Source organism: Nomascus leucogenys, chromosome 22a, assembly GCF_006542625.1.
Source record: "Nomascus leucogenys isolate Asia chromosome 22a, Asia_NLE_v1, whole genome shotgun sequence".
NCBI classification, from domain to species: Eukaryota; Metazoa; Chordata; class Mammalia; order Primates; family Hylobatidae; genus Nomascus; species Nomascus leucogenys.
The window spans coordinates 49,482,742-49,508,048 of record NC_044402.1 but is presented as its reverse complement, the minus strand read 5'-3'; the positions used below and the strand labels follow the sequence as shown (position 1 = coordinate 49,508,048).

At 35.9% G+C, this 25,307-nt stretch overlaps 1 protein-coding gene across 1 annotated transcript in view; it reads right to left on the bottom strand.

Moving 5' to 3' along the window:
• Positions 1–1,592: 1,592 nt before the first annotated feature.
• Positions 1,593–25,307, bottom strand: part of LOC100599389 (olfactory receptor 2B6) — a 73,135-nt gene continuing 49,420 nt past the window's right edge. The window contains exon 3 of the mRNA XM_003271972.2: positions 1,593–3,488. Coding sequence (XP_003272020.2) covers positions 2,522–3,463 — 942 coding nt within the window. The 5' untranslated portion in view covers positions 3,464–3,488 and the 3' untranslated portion in view covers positions 1,593–2,521. The remainder of the gene's footprint in view (positions 3,489–25,307) is intronic.

Here is a 25,307-nt window from a genome sequence, read left to right as displayed (position 1 = left end):
TTTATTCCCTGGACTTAGTTTACCATTCCTGGTTGGACCTGATTGCTCTTATATTTGAATATTTATGTCCTATTACAATAAAAACTCTCTTCTTGAGTAATTTCCATTAATCAACTTTTGAGTGAGAATATAGAAATAGATATGAACAAATAGAATTCTACTATTTTCTGGTTATTCTCTATGTCATAAAATAGATATCACAAAACACTTTATAAAAATTAACTTTATTAAAATGAGCTATGTGGAGAAATTATAGCCCTTGTGGACAGTTGGTGAGAAAGAAAAATGGTGCCACCATTACAGAAAACAGTGTAGCAGTTTGTCAAAAAATTAAAAGTAGAATTACCGTATGATCTAGCAATTCCACTTCTGGGTATATACCCTAAAGAACTGAAAGCAGGAACTCAGACAGATATTTATACACCCACATTCATGGCAGCATTATTCAACATAGCCAAAAGGTGAAAGCAACTCAAGTACCTATCAACTGATGAATAGATAAACCAAATGTGGTATATACATACAACAGAATATTATTCAGTCTTAAAAAGGGAAGAAATTCTGACACATGCTACAACATGGATGAACCTTAAAGACATTATGCTAAGTGAAGTAAGTTAGCCACAAAGCAAAAACACTCTATGATTTCATTCATATGAGGTATCTAGAGTATTCAAAATCATAGATGGAAAATAGAATAGTGGTTACCAGGGGCTGGTGGGGACAGAATATGGAATATGGGTAGTTATTGTTTAATGGGTACTGAGTTTTGGTTTTAGGAGATGAAAAAATTCTGGAGATTGACGCTCAATGTGAATGCACTTAATGCCACTGGCTGTACACTTAAAAATGGTTAAACTAGCAAATTTTATGTATATTTTACTACAAGTATAAAAAAAATCCAAAATACATTCTCCTTAAAAGTGGTTTGTATTAGAAAAATAAATTTCTCAGAATTGCAAAAAAGGAGAGATACAGTTAGTTTAATATGTCTTGTTCTATACGAATCATTAATATATTTTTGATATTCTCAAGGTAACTGATAATAGCTTAGTTACAGAAGTTACCAGTATAAAATTATACACCAGCATACCAGTATAAATACTAGTTAAAAACCAAATCTACAATTATAAAATTAATTAAATCAATTAACCTCTCATTTAAAAAATTAACTATTTCAATTTCTGGAATTCTGTTTTCTCTTCTATGTCCTCATAATTCACCAAACTACACTGACATTGGCTTTGAGATACGCATTTGTCTCCAGTAATCTGGTCTGTCATTTATTTGGACCTTTAGCAATGAATTAATTTTCAGTGAGACAATTATTGTCTTAAGCTTTAAATATGCTTTATCAGTATTTTGCTTCCATTTAAGCTTTTTATGATAATTATCCTCGTTAGGAGAGAAAACTGAAGTCAGAACTTGGCAAACCAGATTTATTTCTCTGTTAACATTTTATTATGGCAAAAGTACATGGAGTTACTGTAGGTTTTAATAAGAAACATGATAAATACATTTTAAGCTATTGTATTTTCTACATGTATAATGCATTAGTAGAAGAAAACAATGGATATAGAAGGGTAGCAAGGTTGTTAAATTATTATCATGTAAATGAATCACTCAACAACCAAAAGAATCAACTAATAATGTAAATGCATGCTACTTCTTCAGCACTACGATGACTTCTAAAGGTGATGTGGTAAAATGTATGGTATAGTTTTTGTACCCTCAAGAATAAAATATAATTAGACAATTATTACGCAAGACAAAAGTACTAAACAAGAAATCTTTGGAAATCATTACATAATGTGCTATTTTGGAATCTAAACTGTAAGTGCTTTAGGGTTTAAGAGAACGGTAGATAATATTGATAGTTGGGAGAATTATGAAGAAAAATTCATGTAAAAGAAAATTAGCTGGACCTGATAAATATCTAGGGTTTGATTTGCAAAGGAAGTAAAAAGAATGCTTTCATTTAGTAGGAAAAACATGAGTACAGAAATATGGTAAGAAAATGGAAAATCTGGTTATAATTTTAGAATAAAAATTATTATAGATTTCCTTATTATGCTGATGTGGGAGTGGAAAATTTAAAATTAGAATTGTTAACTTCAGTTCCAAATTTGAAGTGGTGGGGTTTGAGAGTTTCAGTGAGCCTCCTTTAACTAGTGTGTGTGTGTGTGTGTGTGTGTGTGTGTGTGTGATATTGGAGAAAGAATTTCTGGCTTTTCTAAGGATCTAAGTTACATTGAATTGTACAAGCATTGATGGGATGTTTGACAAACCTTGAAGATGTTGTGATTACAATTTTTGGTGAATTGGAAGTTCAATTCTGGGGGCTTGTTCAATGAAAACGTTTAGGCAACAGAAGTAAATATAGTTCTTCATCAAGGACATTTTATTTGAGGGAGATTACAGTTGTTCTTTGCAGTAACAAGAAAAATAGGGCAACTTGCAGAGAAGTTAGTAAGCTAAGTAAACATTTTGTCTTTAGCAAAGCTTATCATTTGCATATTTCTTATTTCTTGATTAAGAAGACTCTTGCAACCAACCTTTTAAAGGCTTCCTTTACCTCTTTGTTCCTAAGTGTATATATAAGGGGATTCAGCATGGGTGCAATGATTCCATAGAAGAGAGAAACCATCTTTCCTCGGTCCTTGGAGCTGGGCGAAGGTGGTTGCAGGTACACGGAGATAGCTGTACCATAAAAAAGTGACACCACAATTAGATGGGAACCACATGTCCCAAATGCTTTTTGTTGACCTTCACCAGACTGTATCCTCAACACTGCTCGGACAATGAAAGCATATGATATAAGGATGAGTGTCAGGGGTATTAGATGGAAGAGCACACTGACAAGGAATAGTTCAGCCTCATTTGCTGTTGTCTCAACACAAGATAACTTGAGCAGTGCAGGGACTTCACAGAGAAAGTGATCTATCACATAGGGGTCACAGAGTGGCAGCTGGAGAGTCAGGGTGGACAACCACGCTGAGTTACCAAAACCAGTAATCCAGGATGCAGCTGCCAACTGGAGGCAGAGTCTCTGGTGCATGATAACTGAGTAATGGAGAGGCCGACAAATAGCTACAAACCTATCAAAGGACATGATGGCCAGGAGAAGACATTCAGTAGCCCCCAAGGCCAGAAATATGAAAAGCTGGGCTACACAGCCACCATAACTGATAACTTTCCTGATGCTGCATAAATTTACTAGCATTTGTGGGACTGTACATGTGGTGTAACAAAGATCCAGGAGTGATAGATTGGAAAGAAAAAAATACATGGGGGTGTGGAGTTTGGAGTCCAGGTGTGACACTAGAATAATGGTCAGATTGCCGAAGATGGTCACGATGTAAGAAATCAAGAAGACCACAAAGAGTGGAAACTCCAGCCAAGGTCGATCTGAGAAACCCAGCAGAATAAACTCCTGTATGATGCTCTCATTTACCCAATTCATGATTAATGTTTCAACTCTTGGTTTCCTGAAACAGAAAAATTCAGTAAGTCAATTAACACATATTTGTTAACTATTTCAGTTACTTATATGCATTTTACTACCTGTTTGAAGATATTTAAAGAATTGATATTGCTTGTTTTATTACATGAAAAATATACAGTTGAAAATGCTCACAATTACCAAAGTATTTCTAAAATTTAATCTTTCTATATCTGTATCATCACTGCAAAAGTGAAAGCTAAAATGTAAAAAGTAGATTCCTGATTTAAACAACTTTCACAAAATTTCTTCTTTGATTTTTTGTCGTTTGGTTAATCTTTGTAATACTGTCCACAGATAGCTATTATTAGATTCAGTCATAATCCCTAATACATTAATTTTTTCACTCTAATTTCTCAATGTTAAGGAAACTGCCTTGTCATCTGAAACAAACAATTTGTTAGTTTCTTAATTTTTTTTTATTTCAATGCGTTTTTAGGGAACAGGAGGTGTTTGGTTACATGAATAAGTTCTCTAGTGGTGATTTCTGAGATTTTGGTGCACCCACCACCTGAGCAGTGTACACTGTACCCAATGTGTAGTCTTTTATACTTCAGCTCCCTCCAGCCCTTTCCCCCCAGTCCCCAAAGTCCACTGTGTCATTCCTCATAGTTTAGTTCCCACTTATGAATGGGAACATACGATGTGAAACAATTAAAATTACTTAGACCACCTCAAAAACTATGCATATAGGCTCTAGCAAGCTATTAGACACATCTCAAGGAAACATCTTTTGCCTTCTAAGACCTTATCAAATCAGAATAAAAAGATATTAGTAGCATGGAATTTGGAGGCAGACAAGTCTGGGTCCATGTCCCTACTACATAAGTCATTAGTTACATCCTCCTGGGAATATTTCTTACTCTTTGTGAGCTTCAAGCTCCTCATCTGTAAAATGAGTATAATAATGCCTTCCTGGGATAGTGGTACAAAGTGTAGACAAAACGAACTGTAGTCACCTTCTGATGCTCAGAGAAAAATTGTGTATGATTTTCAGAACCTTAAATGTCCTAGGGTTGCCAATAAAAAATGACTCTGTGAGTTAAAATTTATCTTATTCTCTCCACAACTCCAATGCCATCAACTTTAACAACAGAGATAATAATAACTATCTGATGTGAAGTATAAATGTGATCTTTAACGTAAATTACCTGGCATAACGGCACACAGCAATGTGAATGAAAGTATCATATGATACAGGAACTCTGAGACATTCGGGGCAGAGGCTGTTCAGAGCCCTAAATTTGCTAAGTACTAACGTAAGTCAAAGCTGCCAGTTAAAAATTTCCAAATCATCTATCTTGCTAACGCCACCCTCTATTGTTTTATTATAATTTTGTTAGTGTAAAAATGTCAATTTAAGGATAGGATCGTAAATTTTAAATTATTATTCAATATGTATTTCAATTTTGCTCACTTATTCTACAGTTCTCAGTATAAAACGGCAGGGAAAGCTTTTATAGCCTCTCAAATGAGTCCCAATGCTATGCAGCTGTCAATAAAATTAGGAATGTGGTATAGATATAAATTCAGATATAGATAGACATGTACAAAAATACTCAAATCCCTAAGAAAAAAACAAGTTTCTGAACATGTATTTAGCATGCTTCCATGTGTTTACATAAGGGAATATAATCATATTGGTCAGTATTCACATATGTATAAAATTACCTGGAAGTATACAGAAGTGTTAAAAGTTGTTACTTCTGGGGAATGGAAATGGAAAGAGGGAGAAAAATCAGATTTTGATATTTAACTTTATCCTTGCTCTTTCTAGTTTTTAATAAATATTATAATGCTTTTTATTATTAATAAAAGTTATGTATTATATAATAACTGTAAGTGAGGACACATTCGTACTATACGTTTTACTATAAAGACAAGCATTGCTTTAGACTTTATAACTGAAACAATCTTATATGAATTTAGACTTTTATCTCTTAACAGATTTTTAAAACAGGATCTACATTAATCTACAAGGACATTTTCTAAAGACTGGAATGCAGAGGTATTGGGCATTCGGCATCTTATTGACAAAAAAAATCAAAAAGAGTTGCCACTTATTATAGGAATTCTGAAAAGCAGAACAAATGGAATCCATAAAAAGATTTCACAAGTTCACAATTTCCTTGAATTAACAAGTGTTGGAAAATACCCTCAGTCTATATAATTAGGGTGACTGCATACCTCAGTTTGCCCAGGAGTGCAAGTTTACTCCTGCTGTTCTGACACAATTACTAATAGAACCCCTCAATCTTCAAAAGGGTTCGTGTTTGGGTGATAAGTTATAAGGTCTCTCTAGCTGTAATATTGGAGACTAAAATAATTTTCAAATTATTGTTCAAGAGATACCTCATCACTGAGGACACTGCATATGCTTTCTCCTTACTTGGGCCAGTGGCTTTCCCTGACCAGCCCTGTATCTGGCATTTCTCTGCTAGAATTCAGCCAAAAACAAACTCTCCAAGAATCCCTGACTAATGAATATTCTAGAAGGGAGGAATTCAATTAACTTCTCACTCTTTCTCACTGATGTTCAGCAATTACAAAAGTATTAAATGCACTTCTGTTATTGGTAATGTCCATGATCCACAGCAGTGAGGGAAATTTTGACCCAAATTTCTCCTGCACGAGAACAAAAGTACTGGGAAGACTGTAGTACAACTCATTCTTATATTCTGCTTTGCTAACTTTTGGGGCAAAATTTCCCCATCTTTCAAATATCCAGTAATCTCAATACATATCCATTCTAAAAGAGAGAACTTTTGTTAAAAAGTTGAAAAATTGGCTCTCTGTTTGTCTGTGATTGGTGTACAAGAATGCTTGTGATTTTTGTACATTGATTTTGTATCCTGAGACTTTGCTGAAGTTGCTAATCAGCTTAAGAAGATTTTGGGCTGAGACGATGGGGTTTTCTAGATATACAATCATGTCATCTGCAAACAGGGACAATTTGACTTCCTCTTTTCCTAATTGAATACCCTTTATTTCCTTCTCCTGCCTGATTGCTCTGGCCAGAACTTCCAGCACTATGTTGAATAGGAGTGGTGAGAGAGGGCATCCCTGTCTTGTGCCGGTTTTCAAAGGGAATGCTTCCAGTTTTTGCCCATTCAGTATGATATTGGCTGTGGGTTTGTCATAGATAGCTCTTATTATTTTGAGATACGTCCCATCAATACCTAATTTATTGAGAGTTTTTAGCATGAAGGGTTGTTGAATTTTGTCAAAGGCCTTTTCTGCATCTATTGAGATAATCATGTGGTGTTTGTCTTTGGTTCTGTTTATGTGCTGGATTACATTTATTGATTTGCGTATGTTGAAGCAGCCTTGCATCCCAGGGATGAAGCCCACTTGATCATGGTGTATAAGCTTTTTGATGTGCTGCTGGATTCGGTTTGCCAGTATTTTATTGAGGATTTTTGCATCAATGTTCATCAAGGATATTGGTCTGAAATTCTCTTTTTTGGTTATGTCTCTGCCAGGCTTTGGTATCAGGACAGAGAGCCAAATCATGAGTGAACTCCCATTCACAATTGCTTCAAAGAGAATAAAATACCTAGGAATCCAACTTACAAGGGATGTGAAGGACCTCTTCAAGGAGAACTACAAACCACTGCTCAATGAAATAAAAGAGGATACAAACAAATGGAAGAACATTCCATGCTCATGGGTTGGAAGAATCAATATCATGAAAATGGCCATACTGCCCAAGGTAATTTATAGATTCAATGCCATCCTCATCAAGCTACCAATGACTTTCTTCACAGAATTGGAAAAAACTACTTTAAAGTTCATATGGAACCAAAAAAGAGCCCGCATCGCCAAGTCAATCCTAAGCCAAAAGAACAAAGCTGGAGGCACCACGCTACCTTACTTCAAACTATACTACAAGGCTACAGTAACCAAAACAGCATGGTACTGGTACCACAACAGAGACATAGATCAATGGAACAGAACAGAGTCCTCAGAAATGATGCCGCATATCTACAACTATCTGATCTTTGACAAACCTGGCAAAAACAAGAAATGGGGAAAGGATTCCCTATTTAATAAATGGTGCTGGGAAAACTGGCTAGCCATATGTAGAAAGCTGAAACTGGATCCCTTCCTTACACCTTATACAAAAATTAATTCAAGATGGATTAAAGACTTACATGTTAGACCTAAAACCATTAAAATCCTACAAGAAAACCTAGGCAATACCATTCAGGACATAGGCGTGGGCAAGGACTTCATGTCTAAAACACCAAAAGCAATGGCAACAAAAGCCAAAATTGACAAATGGGATCTAATTAAACTAAAGAGCTTCTGCATAGCAAAAGAAACTACCATCAGAGTGAACAGGCAACCTACAGAATGGGAGAAAATTTTTGCAACCTACTCATCTAACAAAGGGCTAATATCCAGAATCTACAATGAACTCAAACAAATTTACAAGAAAAAAACAAACAACCCCATCAAAAAGTGGGCAAAGGACATGAACAGACACTTCTCAAAAGAAGACATTTATGCAGCCAAAAAACACATGAAAAAATGCTCATCATCACTGGCCATCAGAGAAATGCAAATCAAAACCACAGTGAGATACCATCTCACACCAGTTAGAATGGCCATCATTAAAAAGTCAGGAAACAACAGGTGCTGGAGAGGATGTGGAGAAATAGGAACACTTTCACACTGTTGGTGGGACTCTAAACTAGTTCAACCATTGCGGAAGTCAGTGTGGCGATTCCTCAGGGATCTAGAACTAGAAATACCATTTGACCCAGCCATCCCATTACTGGGTATATACCCAAAGGACTATAAATCATGCTGCTATAAAGACACATGCACACGTATGTTTATTGCGGCACTATTCACAATAGCAAAGAGTTGGAACCAACCCAAATGTCCAGCAACGATAGACTGGATTAAGAAAATGTGGCACATATACACCATGGAATACTATGCAGCCATAAAAAATGATGAGTTCATGTCCTTTGTAGGGACATGGATGAAACTGGAAAACATCATTCTCAGTAAACTATCGCAAGGACAAAAAACCAAACACCGCATGTTCTCACTCATAGGTGGGAATTGAACAATGAGAACTCATGGACACAGGAAGGGGAACATCAAACTCCGGGGACTGTTGTGGGGTGGGGGGAGGGGGGAGGGACAGCATTAGGAGATATACCTAATGCTAAATGACGAGTTAATGGGTGCAGCAAAACAACATGGCACATGGATACATATGTAACAAACCTGCACATTGTGCACATGTACCCTAAAACCTAAAGTATAATAATAATAATAAAAAAAGAAAAATTGGCTGGGCATGGTGGCTCATGCCTGTAATCCCAGCATTTTGGAAGGCTGAAGTGGGTGGATCACCTGAGGTCGGGAGTTCAAGACCAGCCTGGCCAACATGGTGAAACCCTGTCACTACTAAAAATACAAAAATTAGCTGGGCATGGTGGCACACACCTATAATCCCAGCTACTCAGGAGGCTGAGGCATGAGAATCACTTGAACCTGGGAGATGGAGGTTGCAGTGAGCTGAGATCGTGCCACTGCACTCCAGCCTGGGCAACAGAGACTCCATCTCAAAAAAAAAAAAAAAAAAAGGTTGAAATATTACCTTGCACACAGAAGTTTCAAGTAGTTTGAATTGTTATTCTTATCACTATCATTGGATTGGAAGGACTTGTTAACAATGGAAACAAGTAGGAAACTTGTATCTCTGAAATCCTCGCAGACAGCATAACCAATTATTTACCTGATTACGCCTGTGCTGATGGTGGTGCCCAGTCATGGCTGAGATTGCAAAAGGCTACACAATCTATTTCTCTGGTCCTGAACAGAATTCTGTTTACAGCATCTTCAGAGGATATCATTCTCATTTTGAGTTAACAAGCTTTCCTTTGGTCAACACAGGAACATATTTTCATAATGTGAGACAAAAGGGATCAGATAGCATAGCAACTATCTTATAACTGCAGGTAAGAAAAAGTGAGTATTGGGCCAGGCACAGTGGCTCCTGCCTGTAATACCGGCGGGAGGCTGGGGCTGATTGCTTGAGTCCGGGAATTCCCAGCATTTTTGGGAAGCTGAGGCAGATCGCTTGAGTCTGGTTCAGCCTGGGCAACATGGCAAAACTCTGTCTCTACCAAAAATACAAAATTAGCTGAGTGTGGTGGCATGCGCCTGTAGTTTCAGCTACTCAGGAGGCTGATGTGGGAGGATTGTTTGAGCCCAGGAGGTTGAGGCTGCAGTGAGACATGATCGCACCACTGCACTCCAGCTTGGGCAACAGAGACCCTGTCTCAAAACAAAACAAAACAAAAACAAACAAAGCAAAAACAAAAGTGAGTATTGTAAAAAGCAAGAGTTGAAAAGGGTTATTTGGACCTTTAGAACTTTTATCTATACGTAACTCAGGATATTTCAATTTTATTGTCCGAATAAATACAATCACCACCTGTTTGCTTGTATATTAGTTGGGATTGCATCCATCAGCTACATACTGAAGTTTTTCAGTACATGGCTGACAGAGGATTCTGAATGATGAGGTTCAACAAAGTCCTGAAAACTTTATTTTAAGCTGTTTACTATGGAATGAGCATTGAGATAAGAAATACGACAACAGCTGTAGTTTAGATGCTGCTACTAAGTCACTTCACAACTGGGCAAGTTACTCAATGGCTTTGGGAAGCAGTTTAATCTATGGTAACACCAGAGTTTTCTGTTTTCCACTTGACATAAAAATCGTTTGCTTCTAAGTTTTCTATAATTATCATACCTCTGAGAATGTATAAAAAGCTTTAAAAATACTATAGTGAACCTCCATGTTCCTGCTGGAGTATAAGGATAAATACTAGGAGTAATTTTTCACACAACAGTGCAATTTGGCTTAGAATAGATGAAAAGTTTGCCAATATTTTTTGTCTGTTTCACAAAAGGTTAATTATTCAGGTAGAAGTCTGAATTTAGAGGTTCAGAGAGATTATTTTCACAGGCTAGTACATAGCAGACAGAAGCTTCAAATCTAAGACTGCTCTGCTCTCAAGTTTTAATTTCCAGTAGAGATAACAAAACATTGCAAATAGCAGTATAAAACAAATAAATGGAATTAAGAAACTGGAGCCTTAGTCAAATTTTTCTAAGTGAGATAATCATAAACGTCCATAAGTGCTCAAAACACCCAAATTTTAGCAGGTTTTATATAATAAATGTCTTAAATGTGTTCTACCTACCTCTATTTTAAGTGTTAGTGATAGGATGATTTGTGTGTCCAAGAAGCTTTAAATTCAAATAGGATGAACTGGAAGCATGTGGATTCGATAACCTCTTCGTAAGCTATTAATTGTAAAACTGATATGGTGAAGTTTGTTCATTTTTCCCTTGTTTCACTCTGTAAGTGGCAAATTATGAGATCTCCATTCAGGATTAATTTGGAAAATATGAGAATAGGTACAAAGCATTACAGATGATCAGACATGTTTTTCTGATATTATATTACCAAGTATGAAGGTGTTTATTGGTCTTTCCAGAATTCTCCTCACCAGGTTTACAAAATAAATGAGAGAGATAGGAAACTATTTTTGAATGTCGGATGTTCTCTGGCTTACAGGGGAAGATAACAATCCTCCTGTGGTTTATGGTAATTGACCATAATATCTGATGGGAAGAGAGAAGGAGGAGATCTCTGTGATGTGATACTTCATTTTAGTTTAGATTTGCTCCCTAATACCCTTTCTCTGGGGATTGTCTCCTCAATTGTTTCTGAGACAAAAGGGAATGACAGCAGGGACTAAAATCCTTTATCAAATAAAGTCTGGATTTTGTGCCATTAAACTGAGTGTTCTTTTCCTTTTTACTAAGCAAGTTCTGTCAAGCCACAGAAAACTGTTCATTTACTCTGAAATCCTGAGGTCAATATCTCTGCAATAAAATAAGCTTCCAGTTAATTTGATGTAGAAATATTTTTACCTTGATTTACATAAAGTAGTTTTCTTCATTATGTATCCAAATAGGTTTATTTTCTTTCATAGATTTTGAATTTCTAGCCTTAGTTGAAAAGCTCTTCTTCAGTTCAATGTAATTTCCTAGATTTTTTCCAAGATTAAAAAAAGATTTATATTTTTCTATAGTTTTTCTATACAGGATTTGTTTTTATACATTATAATATGTAGTTTTATCAGCTTTCAAGGATGAGTAGATATGAGAAAATATATTTGTGGTTATGAAAAATGTTGGTATCTATTATATAAAAGAGTTTTTATAAAGCCCAAGAAAAACACAAATAACACAATTGAAAAAATGCTAAATAATATGACCATATACATACTGTGAACTCAGAATAGCAAATCCATATAAGATTTTAAATTACCAAATATTCAGACAAATATATTAAAGTAGTAATGATGAGTCACTTATCAGATTGAAAAAACAATGTAACTAGCAGTAACTCCTAAATGTTGCTGAAGGGAAAAGGCTCTCATAAATTATGGTTAGAAATTCAAAGTGTCACTGACATTTTAGAAATATATAGGGCAGTTAATCTTGAAAAAAATACTCTATTCATCAATATAGCAATGCCATTCATGGAAATCTATCCTATGGAATAAAATTTACCGGTACACAAATCATAGAAAAAATAATTTTTATTGTAGCAATGTTTGTGGTGGCCAAAGTAGAGAAAAAAATAGTTTCTCAATAGGAAATTGACTAGTAATTAACCTAATCCAGAAGTATTTGCCTGTGATGTTGCTGAGTGAGAAAATGAAGATGTAAAAAAGAATAACTAACATGATCTTAATTATATAAACAATGACTAAAACGCTCTCAATATAACTGTATGTATTGTGCGCCTGCACGGAATTACATGAGAGTGAAGAAGAATAAAGAACACTTGTTATCTCCTTCATGTGGGCAATCTGGAGGGCAGAGGCTGACAGCCGTGAAGGGAGAAGGAAGGGGCATCAAGTAAACCAGGGAAAAAGACTAATATGTAATCCGCAAAAAATAATGTATACCATTTAAAACGTTCCCAAACTAATAACAGTGCTTATCTCTGAAAGTAAGGGTGAGCATGAGGGTGGGATTAGTCAGGGGAAAATGTTTATAATGTTGGATTTTCTTTTTTCTCATAAATGCTTACAATAGATAATTTAAATAAAGGCAATAGTATTTAAAGAAAAAAAAAAACAGAGGGCTAAACAAATAAGAAAATAAAGACAAATCTTTAGTTTGCAGAATGAACCAAGGTAAATAAACTAAAAAATTTCAGTAGTCCTTAAAGTGAAAAATTAAGAAATAATGCTCAGTTATCAACAGACTGGAAACAGGGAAGAATCTGCAGTTTAATAATAATAATATCAATGTTTACTATGCTTACAATGTCCTATAAAATTGCTACACTTTATTTTCTTAATGTGGAAATGGAGGCTTAGAGAGGTTAAACAAACTTTCCAAAATTAACATAATTTGTTAGAAAACCTAGATATACTATGAATCTACATTTTGGTTTAAGTTTAATTTCTCCTCTTTGACTAATGCTTAAGGGTGATTCTTGCCAAACTCAACACTCCCCGCTTACTCTAATTTCCCAGAGGACCACTTACTTGATTAGTAGTGAAAGATCTCTTGAAACAATATAATTATAATTTTGTGTATTAATTTATGACCATCTAATCAATTACCTCTCCTTATAGCAGAATGAAATAGGCTTGGCTACAGTAATATTTTAGTGACTAGCCTTGGGGGTTGGGTCACTCAGGCTTAGCTCTCAGGAGGAACTTTGTATACAAGGGGGAACTGAGCATTGAGAAAGACAAACTTTTAATAGTACTTTAGGAAACACCAAGTATTAAATATCTGAGAGACTAAGTAAAAATTTAACATTTTTAAAATTTAATTAAAATTTAACATTTAAATTTAAATTTAATTTAATTAAAATTTAACATTTTTTAATTTAATTAATTTATACTGCAAATCAGGCAAGGCTGATTTGCAGTATAAATTAAAGTAGGATACCCAAACCTCATTCTTAGTTTACATTTTCCCTTTTAAGTTCAGCAACATCATTATGTTTAGTATGCAGAAGCTCAGATAAAACTTGGAGCATTCTTGGATTAGATGGGTTTCCATGAACTGATATTATGACTCAACCAATTTTAATTACTGCCCCCAAAATTAGAGTGGGCATGATTCTGGAAGAATTTAGGCCTTTTCATAAATGTAATCTTGGTATCTTATACCTGTATATTGGGTATATGTAGGGTTCAGGGCAGGGTCTATCTAGGCCCCCAAAAAGCAAGGATGCAAGAATGGAAGCTAGACACAAATGCATAGGAAAATTTGGAAAGGTGTGAGATTGAGAACTTTACAGATCTCAGTGGCCTTAGAAATAGTATTCTAGTTTGTGAAATCATAGGAATGTGTGAATGTTTTAGTGGGAGAGCTGAATAAATCCTTAGCAATATTTATCTCATTTTGATGCCTGTATTTGGTTGAAATATACTTTATATTATTCTTTGCACTGAATGTTTTGCAAAAATTATTGAGTGGAAATAAGTTCTTTCATGTATATATATGATGAATGCACTGTGAAAAGGAAAAGTAATGAGGGAGAACATCATGTTTTATATAAAATGCTCTGTCTTGCAAATTTGCTGAAAATTAGAATCAAATTCTATATCAATAAGGCAGGTGAGCCAGTTGTATTTTCTGTAAAAGAAATTCTATAACAGCAGAAAAGGCTGAAGATGTTGGCTCATATTAAGAGGAAATGAGGGTGGTGTGGGGAGATGCTGAAATTCTACTACAATTATAAAAACCTTCCATACTGAAATTCATAAGAATAATGATTTTAAAGCAGTGAATAGTAAGATCATGTGATAAGAGAAATGTCTGGAGTAACTGAAGACAACAATAAGGTTTCCTTCAAAAAAGGACAGTCAAAAGAGTGATTCACTCTTTTGATGCTGCAATTATCAAAAACAAGTTATTTGAGTACAAAGATAAAAAGTGTTCTTTTGAGGCTTCCTTTTAAAAATACCTCCAGTAGTAAAATCTGTCATTTTTATTGTCACAAAATCTTGATCAAATTGTCTCCCCATTTCATTTTACTATTTGTCTGTTGCTGATACGTATAGATACAATTGATTTTTGTGCATTAATCTGTTTTCCAGTGACTTTCATAAACGCATTTAATTAGTCTAATAGTTTCTATGTAGACTCTTTTGCATTTGAACACATACAATCATGTCATTGGGAAAAAAATGATAATTATACTTCTTTCCATTTCTAGTGTATTTTATTTATTTTTCTTGTCTTATTACACAAGGTAGGACCATCAGTATAATGCCAAAAAGAAGTGATGATAGTGGGCCTCTGTGTCTCATTCAATACTTTATAATTGTGTATGATGTCTGCTGCAGGTTTGTTGTAAGTATTCTTCATCAGCTTAAGGGAGTTTTCACTGTATTCCTAGTTTGCTAAGATTTAAGTAGGGGTTTGATTTTATCAAATGCTTTGTCCAAATCTGTAGAGATTTGCCAAATGTTTTTAAAAAATTGATAAATAGTACGAAATGATTTTCAGATGTTACACCACTCTATCCTGCAATAAGCAACACGAGTGCAATATGTTATACTTCTTGTATAACACTAGATAAAATTGGTTAACAAAATTGTTTAGGATTTTTCTATCTAGGCTCACAGGAGATTGGTCCCTAGTTTTCCTTTCTTGCAATGTCCTTATCAGATTTGGTATTTAAATTATGGTGGCCCTACAAAAGGAGTCATAAATTGTATCTGCTATCTATTTTCAATATAATACTATGGAAGAAATAACCACGAAATCCCTGGGACATCCAAAAATACTTATTTTTGCTTAGAAGTCCCTGGTTTAGACAAGTGGTTCAGCTCCTCAAGTCTCATTCATATGTCTGTGGACAATACAGTTTGACACAATAATTTTACTAGCCTTGGCTGAAGCATCAGTTGAGAAAGAAAACTGGGCTAAAATAGCTCTACTCAGTGTATGTCATTTTTCACTTTGCTATCCTGAGCATGTTCTCAAGATAAAATTGGAGAAGCATGAAAGAGAGTTGGAAGCATGCAAAGCCTCTGGCATATTCTGTGGACCAAAGAAGTCACAAAACAACTCAGATTCAAGGGCTCAGGGAATAGACTTTACTTCTTGACGGGAGATGCTACAAAGTTACATTGTAAGTGGCATAAACACAGAGAGGGCTATAGAATTAGAAATATTTTTATAATCAATCTATCATAGTTAACAATCTTTTCATATAAGAAATATGCTTACTTCTTTCCAAGATCCCCAAAAGTCTGTCCAATCATGGCATCATGCTCAAAGTCCAGGATCCTATGACCAGCATTGCATTTGGATGCAGCTCCTCTTATCCACAGACGTACTCTAATAGATACCATGGTGCTCCACCCAGATAACATCTTCAGGGCCAAGGCACTCATCCCCAAGGTCCTAAGATACTGATGACTGATGAATCATCCCTAGAAATTTCTTTGGCCATAGGGAAATGCCTTGGCCAAGGTTTTACCTCCTCCACAGTTTACAAAGACTCATCTTCTTTGCTTCTATTGGGAAAACTCTGAAAGGCCAGCCTAGCTCCTAAGCTCCCCATAAGATTTTCTGAGTTGCAGCCTCAGCTGTAAATACATTTTGGATACTCCTCCAACCTATTTACCAATAGGGAAGGTTTCCATCTCTGAGTGGGCCCCAGAACAGGAAAAGGCTCTTTAGAAATTCCAGACTGCAACATAATTATGGTATTCCACAAATCTAGGCACCATGTGAAGCCACAGGTTAAACTCCAATAGTAGAATTGCAGTGCAGACCCCTAGGGTTCTTAAAGTTATCTGAAATAGAGAACTATAAATGTTTGTAAAACCAGTTTGTGGCATGCTATTAGGCACTTGTAGAGTTACAGAGTCTGACCACATGATGTCAAGTAACTATGAGGCAAGAACTGCCCATCATGAGCTGGGTTGTGTCCAGTTTCATCAAATCATAAGGTTGGGTGGGCCGTTGGCAATGCAATATTAGATGGAAATGGTATATCTTGGACAGGGCACAAGCAAGGCTGGCAGTCTGAGTAAGCTTCACGAGCAGGTAGCCTGGTCTTATATGTCATCTTTTTTTGCATCGGGACCTCTCCTTCAGTTTATTTCTATGTCTGTCTGTGGCAGAGATTGGGGGTGGCCAATAACTAGTCTGCAGTAGAGAAGAAAGCTCATACATAGCTCGTAGATGAGTCAGCCAGCCCAACGTGTTAACAGGAGCTGAAAATGGATTGCTGTTACGCTACAACACCACTCATGAGTGGTCCTAAAGACACTGGTGAGAAATCTTCCCAATGGGCAGAACTCTGGGAAGTGAACTTGGCCATCTATTTTTGTGTGTGAAAAAAGAAGTGACCCAAGAAAGAATATAAGGGGAGGTACAAAATGGGCTGGCTGATTAATTAAGGAGCAAGAATGGAAGATCTGAGACCAATTTGTCTGAAACAGGGATATGTAGATGGTTACATGGAAGTTAGTATAAGTGCGAAGAACTTTGCATTACACCTTAATGTCTGCCAGGGAATATTCATTATGGAAGATGGACTCAACATCTGGGTAGTTGCCTAAGCTAGCTGGCATCAGCCAGCCTCTATCATTAACCATCCCAGTCCTGGCACAACAGAGTTGTAAATGCAGTAGTTCTGATAAAAGAGATGGAGGCAATGTGTGGACCCAACATCATTGGCTCCCTCTTATTAAAACTGATCTAGCAAGTTGGTGACCAAATTGGAGACAAGTTTACCACCTTAGACCCTTTCCAAATCAGAAGAGGCAGCAATTTATTTTGAAAAGTATAGAGAAGAATATGCTGGGTATGAGCCTATCTTTCTTGCCTATAAGGCTTCAACCTTCTTTACTATCTGGTGGTTTATATTAGAGTGGCATGAGATTTCATGTAACATTTTGTAAAGAATAATGCAGCGAAGAACTTTTCAGTGAAGAAAGTATGGCAGTGGGTAAATGATTATGACTGCATTGGTTGTGTCATATATTACACCACACAGAAGCTGCTATCCTGAAAAAACAACAAAATGTCTTTTTAATGGTAAGGCTAAAGTATCACTGTGGAGGCAGAACTTTACTAGACTAGGAGGTGTGCTCCAGGATTCAGTGTACATTCTAAATCAAACACCTTTACATGGTACTTTGTGTCTAGTATACAGAATACATGGGTCTGGGAACCAAGGAGTGGAAGCAGGAATGGCTGTACTTTTCATCACTGTCAGTGATCCACTTGAGGAATTTTTGCAGCCCATCCCCACAGTTTTGGGGTTTGTGGGTTCAGAGGTCCTTGTTCCCAAAGGGAGAAAACTTCCACCAAAGACCAAAGCAAGAATCTAACTTATCAGGCTTCTCAGGCTAAGGGACCAGCAGGTAAGAAGTGGAGTCATCACCTTAAGCAGGGACAATTTACCCTGATCATCAGGGGAAGCTTGAGCTACTGTTACATGGGGAGACAGGAAGTAATATCTTTGTCAACTCTAGGCAAATCCTTGTCCAATTTTCAGAGCAAACATACAAGTGAAGCAAGCCCAATTTTACAGGGACATAGTGACTAGAGTCAGGAATCAAGAGTCAGGAATGAAGATTTGAGTCACTTCACCAGTTTAAGTCACCAGGATCTGCTGAAGATGAGGAAAGTCTGGAATAGATAACAGAGAAAGGCTATGATAAACATCAGCTGTGGCCTCTAAGCCAGCTGGAGTGATGGAAGCTGTAGATCATCTCGCTAACCTTCACTAGTTTTCCTTAGAAAGAGAAGCTCCATGGAATTTTAAAAGAGAAGACATATCTAAGAATACATACAAGGAAATGTATCAAAACACAAAGAGTGGACTATGGTAGACACTGCAACATGCTAGCCGGTCCTTATTCAGAAATAAAAGACATATTTCCCAGCTGTCAACTTTCTTTAGAGATTGCCTTAGCTAAAGAAAACTGACCTGCCAGAGGTCATTCCTTCTTCCAGAAGCAGCCCACATACAATGACCGATCAAAATGGTGGCATAAAAGCCACTCTTGCCTCAAATAGGGACAATTTTTAAGAGCCAACCTAGTTTCAGAGTTTCCTATGGGATCTGCTGAGGTCTTCTTTGTGAATGCATTAAAGCTCAACTTTTCCCTCTGCCAAGCTTGTTTCTCTTTTCCAAGTGTTTTACAGAGTATCTCCTAATAAATTCCTGCACACCAATCTCCATCTCAGAGTCTTCTTGCCAGGAACCTAACCTGCACCAGTACAATTCAAGATAAAAGCATATTTAGAAAAAAACCCAAAACCAAGAGAATTCATTGCCAGTTGACAGAAATGACAATAAATACTAAAATAAGTTTTTGAAAAAGAAGTAAAATTAACCCAAGTGAAAATGCTAGAAATACAAGAAGATACAGAGCAACAGGAAAAGTAAACATATGGGTAACTATAAATGAATGTTGATTGTGCAAAACATTAATAGTAATATCTTATAGGATTAACAGTATACATAGACTAAAAAAGCATAAAGAGAATAACACAGAAGGCAGGATGAGGCAAATGGTACTAAAGTTGTCTAAGATTTTAAAAAATAATAAATGTCATAAGCTGTGTTAATCTATAATTGGTCCCAAATATGCACATACAAGATCCACGGCAACCACTGAAAGAATGTTAAAGAATGTAAAACTAATTAGCTAATATAGGGTAAAATGAAATTTAAAAATTGATAAATCCAAGAGAAAGACAGAAAAAAGAGAGAATGTAAAACACGTGAATCAAATAGAAATAGTAACATAATAGCTATAAATCCAAATATATCAATGATTATATTGAATACAAATACATTAAACTAAAAGTCTAAAATTATGGGACTGGAGGAAAAAAAATCCAACCATAAGCTGCTTACAAAATAAGACTTAAATATAAGGATGCAATAATTGAATGTAAAAGGATAGTAAAAAACATGTAAATGTGAATGAAAACAAAGCTTATGTTGCTCTATTATTATTTTTAAAAAGTACATGCTAAGGCAAGACACAATATTTTGGAATGGAAGAAGATTCAATTCACCAGGAAGAAATAATTTTAATTTTTGTATGTAGCCAATAACAATTATTCAAAATATGTACAAGATAAATAGACAGTTAAAAAGAGATAGAAACAATTCCACAATCATATTGGGATACTTCAACGTACCTTTCTAAATAGTACAGAGGAAGAGGTGACCAAATTTCAGTATGGGTATAAAACATTGTAGGGGAGGCAAAACTCTCAGGCTCTCTGGCTAAGTCTGAGAATTAAATTTATACAAGACAGATTAACAGTAGAAAAGCACACAGATTTTTTACATACACATGGGAGGCCTCATAGGAAAATGAAGACCCAAAGAAGTGGCGCAACCCAAGTGCTTCTACACTAGGCTGAAGAAAGAGAGACAATTTGTAGAAAAGTAAATAAAATGAATGGGGGAGAGCAAAGGAAGATATGAGTTACTTTAACAAGGCCTGTTTGTACAGAATTCTTTTGGACTCAACTTCCCATCTATGGTGATAAGAACATTTATTTCCCATGGAAATTTTATCTACTGATTTTAGGAAGAAAAAGAAAGGTCAGAGTGCCTTTCTTGTATCTGTGTTTCTCATGTGCCTTTAGCTCAAAACAATCCTTATGCCAAAGTGGCATATTTTGGCATCTCATAGAATATTCTGCTACTCATCAAGATAGAAAATATAAAAGAAAAGCCATATGGCCATCTTAGTAGATGAGGGAAGAGTGTCAGACAAAATGCAACATCTATTTTGATAGTAGTCTAATAGAAGGGAACTTCCTCAAATTACTAAAGAGCATCTATGAAAAATGTATAACTAACAGCATACTTAATGAAGAAAAACCGAATGCTTTTCTCCTAAGATAAGAAGCATGGCAGGGATGTCCACTCTTATCTCTTCTATTGAACACTGTTCTGGAAGTTATAGCCAATGCATTAAGGCAAAGCAAAGCAAAGGCATCTAGAACGGTAAAGAAGATGTAAAGTAGTTTTACTCACAGATGACATGATTGCCTATGTAAAAAACCTGAGTATACAGTAAAGCTTCTGGAACTAAGTGAATTCAGCAAGTTTGCAATATACAAGATAAATACTCAAACATTCAATTGCATTTCTATCTAGTAGCAACAGATAAATAGAAATTAAAACTAAAAATACTTTTTATGCTAGCATCAAAAATATGAAATTTTTAAGAATAAATCTGATGCTCCATCATCATTCTCACTGAACCATTTTTTTCTGTACCCTCTTTCTACTTGTCTCTTTTCAGAAGTAAATTTCTTCACTTTTTCGCTTATCTTTTTATTTTTTCTTATGAGCATACATCCGTGTATTTTTTTATGTCCTCTACTTTCTTTCATCAAAAGTCACATGCTATAGATACTTTTTTGTGCTTTGCTTTTTACACCTAACAGTATGTCCTGGAAATTACTGCATATTGGTTCCTAAAGATCTTCCTTGTTCCATAATAGTCTATTGCGTAACAATATCATAGTTTATATGATCACTCCTATGTATAGGCATTTATGTTGTTTTCAATATTCTTAAATTATAAGAAGTGCTGCACATAAAACTTTGTACATATGTGTTGTTGTATTGAAGGAGATGTATCTTCAGGGTAAGTTCTTAGACATAGGATTGTTGGGTAGAAAGATAAGAGCATATGTGATTTTGTTAGATATTCCCAAATTTTCTTCCAGAAGGGTTGAACTCGTTTGCATTCCCAACAGCAATGTACACTAGGAGAATTCTGACTCCTGTCTAGAAATCTATGTGTGATGTTTCAAATCTGGTCACAGGCAATTACAAAGATTTTACCTGGCAGAACCCAAGGGGAAAACTGCCTCCTCACACCAGACTGGATGTACAGCCAATGTATTGCAATCCTAGGAGAGCTGCGGCCAAGAACTCAGGCCCCCCACTGGCCTGCTATGTTCTTTGGTGTCTCGGCACTCCTGGCCCAGGCATCTCCTTTTAGAGGCCTCTTTATCTGGGGCCTTTTGCCAACATCTTCCTCAGGTGCCTCTGCCAATACTTCTATACTGGAAGAAGGGGATGGTAAACTTAAAGGCATTTTTATTCACTTTTACTCAATATTAAGTACTTTTCTACTTGCAGCCTTTCTTCCTCTCCCTCCCTTCAACCACTGGGTCCATAAAACTGTCACTGAAAAAGGGGTCTTGTCCCAGACTCCAAGAGCAGGTTCTTGGATCTTGCATGGGACAGAATTCAGGGCAAGTCGCAGAGTATAGTGAAGTTAAGATGGCTTATTAGAGACTTCAATTACAAAGTAGAGCATCCTCTGAAAGCAAGAGGAGGAACACACCACCTTAAACATAGTGCTTGCTTATATAGGGTATTGAGAATAGTGTACTTTATTGAAAGGCTATGATCAGCTTCTGACAGGCTACTAGTATTGTTACTTTCCTATGTTACTACTGATTTCAGTAAGAATTTATGAAAGTTCTTTTAAAGCAAAATCTATCCTTAAGAATGCTTTTCATTCTTAAAGTATTGGGACATTTCAATAAGTTCTGGGTCTTTAGTTAGTTAACATCATTAACTCAGTCCCTCAATCATAAACATCTTGTAACCAAGAGGGTCCAACTCCCTGGGAAGGTAACCCAGCAGGTTTGGCTTTATCCAGCCTTTATTCAAGATGGAGTCACTCTGGTTAGGAAGCCTCTGACAGAACTGCAGCAGCCTTTTGTTTGGGGCTTTCAGCATTTGAGAAGATTCCCCAGATTTGTGCTAGTTCACAGGGTGTAATGGAAGTGTGGGGAGCACTTACTCCAGTTTAGCTGCTTTACAATATTATCAGGGTAAGTGATTAAAGGCGTGATTGCTTCTTTTGTTTTGGCTGTTAATTGACTTCTCCCACAACTGGCGGCTCAGTTCAGCTCTTGCTGGCCATGAGAACTCCTGTTTCCACAGAGCTTCACTAAAAGAACATGCCAATATTTTTAATGCCAGTCTAATAAGTGAGAAATAGTATCTCAATATTGTTTTAATTTGTGCCTGTCTAATTATACGTGCATTTAAATTTTTTCATATGCTGAGAATAATTTTTTGTCCGGTTTGTTTATTGCTTCATTTTTCCATTTTTCTATCTGATATTTGGCTCTTCTTCCTTCAGTGGTTCTTTACATATTAGAGATATTAGCCCTTTGTGCTATACATTGTGAATATTTTCTCCTATTTTTGTCAGTTGCATTTTGACTTTGTTTACAATATTTTTGCCATTTTTTTAATGTGTAGACAAATAAGCCAATCATCAAGAGGAATTCATCCATTTCCTTTTGATACTTTCGATTTTATATAGATCCCCAATTCATTTGGAGTTTATTCTTGTATGGGGTGTAAGGAAAGGATCTTATATTTTTTAATGATCATCTAGATGATCCTGCACCAATAAAAATAATTCTATTTTTACCTAGTCATTTCAGATGCCATCTTTGTCATATACTGAATTGCCATATATATTTGGGTCTAATTCTGGACTTTTTATTCTATTCTACTCTATTCTACATACACTAGCACCACGTTATTTTAACTATAGAGCTTAATGGTAATGTTTGGAAGGGCCAGTGCTCCTTCATGGTTTTTACTTTTCAGTGTCTTCTTAGCTATTCTTTCATTTTTTGTTTTTCCATCTGAACTTATTATCAACTTGTTTCAGGCTAATACTGTTCTAACGGTCTTTATCTCTACCATGTTTTATCTATTGTGACAACACTACAAACATGTACATTGTGCTTAAAACATGCCAGGAACCATTCTAAATGCTTTCATAAATTAACTCATTTAAACATCAAAATAGCCCTTGGAGAATGGCAATATTATTATTCACATTTTTAAATGAAGAAACTGAAGTATGGAGAAGTTAAATCTAAAATAGAGATGGAATTCCAATTATGCAAGGAAGCCCATGTTCTTAAACACTTGGCCCTTCTCTCTGCGGACCTATATAACCTCAAAGCTAACTTTATCTTTGACATATATGTATCAGATTTGGGGGAAGGCAGAGTGGCTTGGAGCAGCATGATTTTCCTTAGACTCTGTACGTCTAGCTCCAGGTGAGAACTCTCTGAGTGTTGATAGGCTGGAGCTGTATGCAATAACCACACCAAAGGGTCAGGTGGAGACCATAAGGTAACTAGTGAAAAACCCTGAGGACAAACTTGAGATATTGACTTCCGATACCAGGCCTGACTGCTTATTATTGGATGGAGTGTATTATGATGATAGGAGTGGAATTAACTAGGAGGAGCTTATGAAATCACACATCATGTGAAGGGGGCTTTACAAATCTTTCTCCTAGGAATTGCATATACATGATTCCCATTTACAGCATGAAACTTCTAATCTCAATTGACCTACTAGTCACATATTAGACAGTTGATCACTCCTTCCTCCTGGAAACACTTTCTGCTCTTTCAGGATACACCTGGTCTTGATCTTCCTCCTGCTCACTCAACCCCTTTCTCTGGTTCTTCATTTTACTGAGATAAAAAATACTGTGCTCGCTACTTCCTCTGCTGGGATCACTCTCCCACAGATGTGCTTTCTTTGCTTTCTTATCTCCATCAGGTCTTTGCTTGAACATACTTTCTAAGGTCTTCCCTGACTTTCTCCATTTGAAATTGCAGCCCTTCTGTAATTCCTTCCACCCTTCCCTGTTATACTTATCGTCATAACACTTACAAAGGTATTACTATCATGTTTCTTTTATTTGTCAGTTTTCTTTCTTCTCCACTAGAATGCAAGCTTGATGCTATGATGATTTTGTGGGTGTGTATTTTTGTGTATTTTGTTCCAGTACCTAGAACGATGCCTGGGGCATAGTGGGTGCTTAGTGTATATTTGCTGAATGGATAAATTAGGAAGAAAACCTTGAAAATAGATAAAATATGAAATAGGTGAAAGTTGTCTTCATGGCTGTTGTACTACCCATCAAGATAACAAGATGGAAAGTGATGTGCTAATCTGATTAATAGGCACTTATTGAGCTGTCCTCTTATAGATCATAATTTAAAATCACAGTGAGTAGAAAAACATGCACAGAGGCATATATGTAATATTTATTTCTCCTGGAGTTAGTTTCAGCACCATGGCTAAGAGATATGCAATTGTGCACACTGAGTAGGATCCTGATGCTCTTCTATCTAAACCTCCATCTGCTCTGTCTCTGTAAAAGACCAGACTGTAAGAATGAGTCATAGATTAGCAAAAGGAAGAATCTGTAGAGGATAAAAATGAAATGTTTCTGATACTTTTTTAAGTTATGGGCAGTATGATGTGATTCCCATGAGAAGGCAGAACTATTAGAATATATTTGATTCATCCCACTTTATGCCTAAGTAAACTATATCAACTTTATAAACTATCCTACAAATTAAGTAAAAGGTGATGCTGGGCCATGATGATGTTATTAAGGACATAGTGACATTTTCCCCTGAGATCTGACACTCATTATTCCCTAAAACCTATAATAATGGTTCTAAGTTTTTTAGAGGAGAGTGTAATTAACATAAAGCTTGTGGAGAAAAAATAAAGTTTTGAAGAAAATGAGTCAGAAATTCCACAGGGTGCTTCCAAAATCAATGTATCTATAGCGATTTATACTCTGTTTTTTTAATCTTCTGTCCTACCTATTAATTCTAAAGTAATGCATGTCTAAACAGTATGGAGATTATA